The sequence below is a fragment of the Chlorella variabilis genome, assembly GCF_000147415.1.
Source record: "Chlorella variabilis unplaced genomic scaffold CHLNCscaffold_3, whole genome shotgun sequence".
Taxonomy (NCBI): domain Eukaryota; kingdom Viridiplantae; phylum Chlorophyta; class Trebouxiophyceae; order Chlorellales; family Chlorellaceae; genus Chlorella; species Chlorella variabilis.
In genome coordinates, this window is record NW_005435085.1 from 1,231,854 (window position 1) to 1,241,158 (window position 9,305).

The 9,305-nt window shown below is 68.5% G+C and overlaps 3 protein-coding genes across 3 annotated transcripts in view; 2 read left to right on the forward strand and 1 right to left on the reverse strand.

Annotated features, from left to right (window-relative positions):
* CHLNCDRAFT_140656 (hypothetical protein) overlaps window positions 1-929 on the reverse strand; it is a gene marked incomplete at both ends in the record, with an annotated part of 3,846 nt that extends 2,917 nt beyond the window's left edge. Inside the window, 3 exons of the mRNA XM_005850865.1 lie at window positions 193-355; window positions 568-761; window positions 876-929. Coding sequence (XP_005850927.1) covers window positions 193-355; window positions 568-761; window positions 876-929 — 411 coding nt within the window. The remainder of the gene's footprint in view (window positions 1-192; window positions 356-567; window positions 762-875) is intronic.
* A 1,452-nt stretch (window positions 930-2,381) lies between these two features.
* Window positions 2,382-5,521, forward strand: CHLNCDRAFT_140657 (hypothetical protein; the record flags this gene model as incomplete). Its single annotated transcript, XM_005850587.1, has 8 exons — window positions 2,382-3,258; window positions 3,408-3,570; window positions 3,920-4,058; window positions 4,430-4,523; window positions 4,575-4,684; window positions 4,874-5,045; window positions 5,169-5,247; window positions 5,374-5,521. 8 exons carry the CDS (start codon window positions 2,382-2,384, stop codon window positions 5,519-5,521), a joined length of 1,782 nt encoding a protein of 593 aa, XP_005850649.1.
* Window positions 5,522-6,121: 600 nt separating this feature from the next.
* CHLNCDRAFT_140658 (hypothetical protein) overlaps window positions 6,122-9,305 on the forward strand; it is a gene marked incomplete at both ends in the record, with an annotated part of 3,579 nt that continues 395 nt past the window's right edge. Inside the window, 8 exons of the mRNA XM_005850588.1 lie at window positions 6,122-6,169; window positions 6,305-6,461; window positions 6,579-6,634; window positions 6,805-7,390; window positions 7,535-7,656; window positions 7,878-8,011; window positions 8,192-8,775; window positions 8,957-9,147. Of these exons, the coding sequence (XP_005850650.1) occupies window positions 6,122-6,169; window positions 6,305-6,461; window positions 6,579-6,634; window positions 6,805-7,390; window positions 7,535-7,656; window positions 7,878-8,011; window positions 8,192-8,775; window positions 8,957-9,147 (1,878 nt within the window). The remainder of the gene's footprint in view (window positions 6,170-6,304; window positions 6,462-6,578; window positions 6,635-6,804; window positions 7,391-7,534; window positions 7,657-7,877; window positions 8,012-8,191; window positions 8,776-8,956; window positions 9,148-9,305) is intronic.

A 9,305-nucleotide genomic window follows, 5' to 3' on the forward strand; every position in this document is an offset into this window, starting at 1 on the left:
CGATCGATAGAGGTGGAGGGCAGGCCATGGGGCGGAGCAGGCGGGGAGCTGGCAGCACAGACAGGCTGGTGGCAGGGGGGTGCCTGCCGTGCCTGCGCCGAACGAGAGTGCCTGCGCCGAGGCGCCGGCCTCACCCCACACCCCCGGCGCAGCCTGCAGGCTGTCTGCACCCCCTGCCTCCCACCCCCGCACCTCTCGCAGCGCATCGGGGCCGTAGCTGAGCGCGGTGGGCCCCACCAGGCGAGCCAGCGGCTCCAGGACGCCAAACAGCGGCAGGTAGGACAGCAGCACAATGCTTTTCTGCTCGCACCCGCGCCGCAGCCGCTCGTCCTGGCGCTGCCGGCAGAAGGCGTGCCTGCGGCGGGGCGCAGGCGGGGAGGGGGCGCGGCGGTTGGCAGCGGCTGGCTGGCTGGAGCAGGCCTGAGGCCAGGCTGCGCACCCTCGAAACACGCATGGCTGATGCTTCCCGAGGCAGCTGCCTGCCCTCTCAGCTGCCCCCCCACAGGCAGCTGCCTGCCCTCGCCCTCTCAGCTGCTCCCCTCCCCACCCCACCACCCGCTAACCCACCCGTAGAGGAAGGCGTGCGGGGAGTGCGGCGCGCCCGGCGGCGTCGCGCGGCGCCGCACCCGGAACGAGAAGCTGCTGTCACGCACGCTGCTGCCGCCCCGCAGTTCCATCGACATGCTGTCGGGGAAGGCGCAGAAGGCCACATCCGACAGCTCCTCCTCGGCCAGCGTGCCCGAGGGGTAGGCATGCGTCACCTGCATGTGACGGGAGGCGAGCGGCAAGGCGAGGTCGGGGCTGGCGCAGGCTGGGGGCAGCAGGGAGCAGCGGGGTGCGGGTGGCTGAGGGCGCAAGAAGGGAGCGGCGCGCACCTCGTGGCCGGCGTCGATGTCGAACAGCACCTCGACGATGGCGCAGAGCGCCATGGCCGCTGCGGCTGCGGGGCGCGCGGCGAGGAGCGCCTGCAGGTGGCGGCGGCGGGCACCAGGGCGGGTGGCGGCGGCCGAGGCGCGAGATACAGGCGGCGGGGCGGCGGCGGCCTGTCAAGGAAGCGACCGCTTACAGACCACAAGCCGGGTTGCTGAGGCAGGCGTAGAAGGAGGCAGGCGAGGCCGCCACCACCCCCGCTGCAGGTCCAACCAACCTGGTCCAATCGCTCTGCAAATGATGCCGCCTAGCAGCACCTGCTAGAAAAGCAACGACCCCAGTTGGCTTTTGCCAATTGCTGTGTTTGTTGGCGATGCCAGCTGCTGCAGCGATCTGGGGATTGCAACGCACGATGCTGATCAAGAGTAGTAGCAGCGATGGACGCGGGCATCGAAGGCTGGCCGCCAACGGGCGGGTACTGCCGCCTGTCCTGCGCGCCTCGCCGCCGTCTGCCCATCCGCAAGACTGCAGAATAACGTGAGAAGCGACCGTCTGCTGCCAGTGCAGATTGACCAGTACTGCACAGTGCCTCGGTTGCTTGGGCACTGCCTGCGTGCGGGTGCAGGTCTTGTTGAGCGTCTGCGGCGTCCCGACCGCCGCCTGCCACCAATCCTGAGAGCCCACAGATGTGCTGCCGGATCCCCTTGCATGCATTTAATTGTGCATGTAGCTGCCCAGAGTGCTCAGGGTGGTCGTGGATGGCATGGCAGGGGTGCACCGCCGCCGGGCCCGCCCAGGGCAACGACGGGAAAGATGCCACAAAGCCTCTCGAGGTGGATTCCAAGTGACTCGGAATCTCCACGGACCTTGCAAAGTGAATGCTTTTGAAACTTCTCTCGAGTCGCACAGTGACCAGCGCGCTACCGTGCACAGCCAAAACCCTCCGACGGTGGGCTGGGCTACCGCGCAGCTTGCGGTTCCCCCGCGCACAAGGACGAGTTTTGTCTTTGGCGAGCCTCTCTTGTGCCGTACATATTAAACGAGAGTCGCAGAGGGACGCGCATTGTAAGCTGGGTGGGGGTCACCCCACCCCTGAGTAGCGGCGCCAGGCGGGCCGGCAGAGTGTAGTCCAGCGCCCCACCCGTATGGCTATGCCTCTAGAATGCGCCTCAGCCATGGATCACTCCCTTGGGCCCCGTCCTGATGTCTCCGTGGGAGGATGTCGGGGCGAGATGGCTGCCACTAGCGGTGCAAGAGATTTGGCGGGTGGAGCCGCCAGGCGGGAGGAGCCAACGCCGGCCAGCAGGTGGGCGCCTCTTTGTCTTGCTGCTCTTTTGGCATGTCCAGGCTTGCACCGATGCTTTTGAAACATTGTTTCTCACAGCAGACATGGGTGACAACAAACAGCGTGATCGCTGCTGGTCTCTGGCAGCGCCTCGTGCAAGGGTGCTGAAGTGCCCCATGCTGCCATGTGCAGGCAAGATACTCCGATCACATCAGCCACCGCAGCGATGACAGCCTCGCAACCTTCACCAGCGGCAGGCTCAACAGAGACTGTGGACACAGTGCCCCCGCACCAGCCAGCCCTTTTCCCTAGCCACTACCCAACACCCTTCAGCGCCATTGCCACTCTGCTGGCGGGCTGCCTGCTGCGCTGCGAGCAGTCGAGCGGCACCTACGCTCATGTGGACCTGGAGATGCAGCAGCAGCAGGGACCGCACCAGCAGCATCAGCTGCCGGTGTTGGTAGTGGAGGATGATGCTGCTGGCCTGTCCCCACAGCAACTGCGCCGCAGCGTTGGCATTCCCCAGCGCGCCAACAGCACCGTCGGCAGCTCCGGGGCAGCTGGCGGCACTGGCAGCAGCAAGTTGCCAGACCTGGTGCATGCTGCGCTGCGCCTGGGATCGCTGGCCTTGGTGCTGACCAAGCGGCGCCAGCAGGGTGCCAGCGTTGCGCTGCTCACCTGCACCAGTGCTGCTGGCGACGTTGAGGCGGTGGTCGTTGACTTTGCAGCAGATGGCAGCCAGCAGCTGGCCCCTGCACGCAAGGCTGGCGTGCCTGCGACCGCGGCAGCGCCAGCAGCCGCCACGGCACCACCAGACTCGGAGGCTGCAGTAGGGTGGCAGGCTGCCATGGATGCCATCGGGCGGCTCTGGCCAAGTCACGGCAGCAAGGCCAGGCTGCAGCAGCTGCTGGATGCCATGCCGGAGCAAGGGACACGCCTGCTGATAGCGCAGCTGCGCAGAGCGAGCCACACAGGCGGCGCGGCTGAGGCTGCTGCATACGAGCTGGACTGGGCTGGTGCCGGCGACCTCAAAGCTGCAGATGTGTTGGGTCAGGTGGCAGCAGCAGGCGCGGCAGGCACAGGGGTGCTGCCATCACCTCAAGGTGGGCAGTGGCTCTGCTCCCTCTGCTGGTGCCTTACCTGGGCGGGGTGCCTCACGCGAGCAACATGCTGCTGGGGGTGCATCTCGCTGGTGTGGTGCGGGCAGCATTGCAACCCCTGCGGGCACCTGCGTGCCATCCCCACCATGCAGGGCTGCCGGAGCAGCCGCAGCCGCCGCCAGGCGACCCCGGCGTGCAGCGCTGCATGGCGCACCGCCACTCCCTGCGTGCCTACATGGGCCTCCTGTTCCTGCGCTGGCCGGCCGGCTTCCGCCTGCGGCTGCGCGGCAGCGACATGCAGCACACACCCATCAGGTGCGCGGCGGGCCAATGCTGCGGCTGGCATCTGCCTGGCTCCAGGGTGACTGTCTGTGGTTGGGGGCGCATTCCCATCCATTCAAGGACCCATTGTGATCTTGTGCGCCGCCAAGCATTTCTTTTTTGCAGAGACTGGATGCGGTGGCCGGCGATTGAAGAGTACCGCCCCCGGGGCATCAGGTGCAGTGCCACAGCGCGGCTGAATAGAGCAGCGAAGCCTCAGCCATGCGTGGCGGCTACCAGCAGCCTTGGTCGCCCCTGTCTCCTGCTGCTGTGCGCGCTGGGCCGGTCCTCCTGTGCACGCAGGCTGCCCACCTCCTTGTGCTGGCTCGTACTGCCCCTGCAGGGACAAGGTGGATGAGCGTGGCTTTCAGATGCAACACGTGGTCCAAGTCCATACCGGCTTCCTGGCTGATGCGCCCCACACAGTGGTGCAGGGCATCTGCCTGTACCACAGCAACCGCCTGGTCAAGCCCTTCTGGAAAGTCTACTGCTCGTCCACAGGCAAGTCCGCCCCGACGGCAACAACTTGCTCTTGTGCCTGCCATGCCGTGCCGCTTGTCCGGCCATGCGACATGCCTGCCTGCTTGCGTGCGCGCCTGGGCGCACGGCCCGCAGTGGGGAGGGGAGTAGTTGGCTACCTGGAGGTCGACTTTCTGGAGCCAACCGCTGACTGGCAGGACGTGAAGCGGACGCCTGTGCTGTCAAAGCTTGAGGTGGGGATGGGCCTCCTGTGTGAGGGAGGGCTGCACCAGGCTGCCGCACTGCAGATGCCTGGCCCCTGGCCCTGACCACGGTGCCATCATCTGCAGCCCCTCAGCGTCGACGGCCCTGCCCGCCTTGTCACCTCCCGCAGGCCTTCCTCAAGCGCACTGTGCCAGCGTATTGGAAGCGGCATGCGCACCTGCTGGATGGCTGGACAGGCCTGCGCCATGGCAGCGGGATGGCCGGTGCGCCGGCGATCTCGTTGGCCCCATGGCGTGCTCCCTGCGCACCGGCAGGCCAGCAGACCCCTGCGCCCCCCTGGGCGGCAGCAATGCAGCAGCAGCACGAGCAGCTGGCCCAGGGACGCTCACAGCAGCAGCAGCAGCAGCAACACCCAGCGGCAGGAGTGCGTGCAGCTGCCAGCAGCGCAGGCAGCGGCGGCTGGGAGCCATACCACAGTGTGTTTGTACCCAAGCCCCGGAAAGTGCAGGCAGGGCACCCATTTGTGCTCCCAGCCGCCGCCTCCAGGGTGCCACAGGCAAGCCTGGGGCACCATGGCGGGCCAAGCGGGCCCACGGGCCTCACCCCCCTGCAGACCCTGCAGCAACTCATGACGCTGGCTACCGCCGCTGGGCAGCAGGCGACGCATGGGGAGGCGCAGACGTGGCGGCAGCTGCTGGCTGCCCTGCTGGCACAGCATGGGCCGCTCCAGGCGGCTCGACAGCAGCAGCAACTCATGGGGCTAGAGCAGCTGCAGCAGATGGGACGTGCGGCTTCCCTCCCGGGAAGGCAGCAGCCCCCTGCTTCAGCTGAGCCTCAGCCGCAGCAGCCTCAGCAGCTGTCCACTCCCGATCTGCTAACTGCCTTGGGCCGCTGGGTCTCGCCGGCAGTGCCTGGCAGCGCAGTCACCGGCACCCGCGCAACAGCCACCACCACCACTGGCCAGCAACAGCTCCATGCAGGGCGGTTGTCCGGCAGTGATGCCAGTATTGGCACGAGGGCACCAGGCCAGCCCATGCTGCTCTTGCTCGCCGAGCTGCTCAGCAGCGCTTCGCCTCGGAGTCAAGGAAGCCAGCTGCTGCCGCCTCCGTACAGCACGCCCTCGCAGCAGCAGCAGCCCGAAGAACCGCAGCGCAGCATGGTCGGCTTGCATGGTGCACGGGAGCACGATGCGCTAGCGGGGAGTAAGCGTTCCAACCTGGGGGAAGATGCGGTGGCAGCTAAGCGCCCTCGGCTGTGTTAGCATTAGCTGCAAATTGTTTGAAGTGGTGTATGCATGGAATAATTCCTTTGCCAGAACTCCTCACTTGTGAACTGTAGTATCTTGTGGCATGAGTTTGCAGCCGATGGCGGGTCAACTGCAACGGAGTTGCCTGCCCGGGACGGTTCAATGCAACAATAATCAAGGTGCTGCTTTGTGACAGGATGGGAGCCCTGTTGAGCCCTGTATCCGGAGCATTCTCCTTGACACCTCTCTGTCACAGATGCTTGTCGGGTGCCTCGACCAACTGCCGTGCCGCCGCCGTCAAGTGAAGCAAGGTGGAGTGGCGTTCGTCTTCGCTGTGATTCGATGCCTTACGGGGTTTACAGCAATCAGCACCTCATCCACGCAAAGAGAACGCCTGGGAGAGAGAGAACGCCAGCCTCTGCTGGGCCTGCTGCGCCCAGCAGGCGGTTGCTCCCCAATCCAAACGTGGCGGCGTTTGATTTTTGTGTTCAAGCGCTGATACGTGGCAGCCTCACTGTTTGCTGGCCCCGCCCGCCAGCTCTGCCTTGGCAACCCCGGCCCAACAACTTGGCCCGCTGCTGACCGGCTGCTGGGCCAGCCGCAATAGCTGGCAGCATGCAGGATGCATTTGCAGCTGTTGCACTGCGGCTGGAGTCGCTCAAGGTGGGAATACGACCTTGCCCAGTGACGCACCATGCCTGGCAACCGCCGGGGCAACCGACACCCGTTTTCGAACGCCTCTTGAACCCTGCACACCTCCTTCCGCTCTTGAGTATGCAATGCGATTGCCCTCCGCAGGCAGCCGTTGCCCACAAGGAGCTGGGCGGCGGGCAGGATGCCCATCAGTTGGCCGCAATCATGAGCCTGACGCAGGAGCTGGAGGCCCTGCTGCAGCCCCAGGACCCCGCCGCCGCTGCCGCAGGCCCCCATAGCGCACCAGGAGCGGCCATGCAAGGTGAGCACCCATCTGGGCAAGGCCGCCGCCACTCATACTGCCTGCCGCCTGGATGCCGCCGCGTGCCTGCCCTGACAGCAAGCTCACCGCCACGCCCGACTGTCCCCGGAGCTGCAGGTGCGGCAGCTGCTGAGGCGGCAATGGCGCAGCCCGCCGCTGCCGCTGCGGTCAAGGTGAGCAGGCCGGTGGGAGAGCCCCTGCGGTTGGGCATGCCACGACCCCGTGTACCGTTTGTGCTGGTGCGGCATCGCTCGGGAGCGCCTGCTGCCGCCGCACCTTTGTCAGCTCCCTGCCGGCCCCTGCTCAGAGCTCCCTCCCACGCCGCTGCTCCGCTCCGCTGCAGGCTGCCGGGCTACCGGCCACGCCCTTTGAGCAGCGCCGCGTCCCAGCCACCGGCCCCGCCACCGCCGTCAAGGCGCCGGCGCCCACCCCCGGCGGCGGCCTCCCAGCCACCACGCCGCTGGCAGCAGAGGTGCTTGCCAGCCTGAACAACCTGGGGCCCGGCGGCGGCGGCGGCAGCAACGTGGCAGCAGCCACCGCGGGGCCAGCAGTGGCAGCAGACAGGGCAGACGGCGACGCCGCTGCCACACTTAGCGGCCTGTTCGGCGGGATGGACCGGCTGCCATCGGGCGCTGGCTCCACCCTGCTCCAGCAGCAGCAGCAGGCGGCGGCGGCGCACGCAGACCCGGCCCTGGCATCCCTCCTGCAGGGCAGCCAGCTGCTGGGGCCGCCCCTGCCGGCGCATGCCGCCGTGATGGCCGCCGCCGCCGCTGTCGCCGCCGCGGGGCCCGCCCTGCCCGTGCCGCGGCGCCAGTCGGCGACGCTGCCGATGCTGCCGCCGCTGGGCGCGAGCCAGGCGCGGGAGCAGCGCCCCTGCAACTGCAAGCGCAGCATGTGCCTGAAGATGTATTGCGAGTGCTTCGCAGCAGGTGGGCTGGTGTGGCGTGGAGTGGAATGGAGGGATGCTGGGGCACCAGGACTGCCAGCAGATGCAGGATGCAGGTGCCAGGTGTCCCGTCTCCACACCCGCCACACATGCAAACACGCCGCTTCCTGCCACGCCCTGCCCGCAGGCGGCTTCTGCGCCCCCTCCTGCTCCTGCCTCAGCTGCAGCAACACGCCGGCGGAGATGGGAGTGGTGATGGCGGCGCGCGAGGTGGTGCTCGCCAAGAACCCAAACGCATTTGAAGTCAAGGTGGGGTGCTGGCTTCCCAGGACTGGCTGGCTGGCTGGCTTGGTGGGCGGGTGGGCAAGTTTTCTTTCGCAGGCATCCTGAGGATGCCTTGGGGTTGGTGCCCCCCCACCTGCCGAGCGCGGCCCGTGGCAGCCTGCCGCCGCCCGACACCCACACCCCTCGCCAAGCTCACCGCCGCTCCTCTCCCCTGCCCGGCCCCCCACCTGGCCCGCCGGCCGCAGGTCACCGCGGCGACCGGCCACCGGCGGGGCTGCCGCTGCAAGCGCAGCAAGTGCCTGAAGAAGTATTGCGAGTGCTTCCACGCGGGCGCGCGCTGCAACCCGGAAGTGTGCCAGTGCGAGGACTGCCGCAACACGTGAGCACGAGGGTGTGGCGTGCCTGCTGGCCTCCCCCAGGCATAGAGGGGGTCTGGACTGTGCCTGCAAGCCATGCTGCGTGCTGTGCCTTGCTGGCGCCAGCGCGACGCCGACGGCACTAGGCCACGCTCCCTGCGATCACGCCCCGGCATTTGCCTGCCATCCCGTGCCTGGTGCAGGGAGGGCGACGCCATGCTGCTGCCGCTGCTGGGCCGCGCCAAGGCCCAGGCGGCCGCATGGGCCGACGCCTCGCCGGACGTGCTGGCCATGTTCCAGCAGCCGCTGCCACCGCTGGCGGCGGCGGGCAGCGGCGGCTCGCAGGCCTCTGACGGCGAGGGCGGGGCGCGCGGCCTGCCGCTGCCGCACGCTCCCTTCTCCTTTGCGCTGCCGCCCATGCCGGAGCCGGCGCTGCACTCTGCTGGCTCCCTCCCCGCCTTCCAACCCGCCACCAGCGCCTCCCTGCTGGCCGCCTTCCCGCCAGGCTCCCTGTTTGCGCCGCCGCCCATGCCCGAATTCGACCCGGCAGCGGCGGCGGCCTTCCAGCTGCACCCGGCGGCCGCCGCGGCCGCGGCCACCTTTGCGGCGGCGGCCACGGTGGCAGAGCAGCAGGCGCAGCTGGAAGAAAGCATGGCGGACGCAGCCTCCTTCCCCGTGGCGGCGCCGGGCGCACCGCCCGCCGTGCCTGCCGCCGCCAGGGTGGCCTCAGCGCTCACCTCGCACCTGTCTGACGTGGCAGGCGAGGCAGCCGACCCCGAGATGCACGGTGGGTGGCTCCCCGCCTTCTGCTGCCGCCCAGATTGAACCCCCAACGCTGAGCATGTGCTCCTGCCCAGTTGCGCCTCCGGTCTTCCGTCCCCACCACACCCGCTTATCCACCCGCAGGCGTGGCCTTCTCCCTCATGGCTCCCTCACCTCCCCTGCCCCACACGCTCCCTGCCCCGCAGACACAGCCACCTCGCCCGCGCCGCACATGGCCGTCGCCAAGCTGGCGGCCCGCCGCACGCTGGCTGCAGCCATGGCGCCCACACTGACCGGCGGCGCCGCGGCCGGTAACACGGGCCGGCCGCCGCTGCCCAGCAGGTGTGCTGCTCGCGCATGTCCCCCCGCCCCGCGCCCCGAGCCCTCTGAGCGGGCCGTGCCAGGCAATGCTCTTCGCCATGCCTTGGCGGGCCGTGCAGTGAAATGCCTGCTTCCCCCTGGCCGGTCGTCCCTGATGATCCCTCTCGACCGCGCCCGCCCCCCTCCCTTGGACCCTCCCCNATGCCTGCAGCCGCGTGCGCAGCCGCGCCGCCA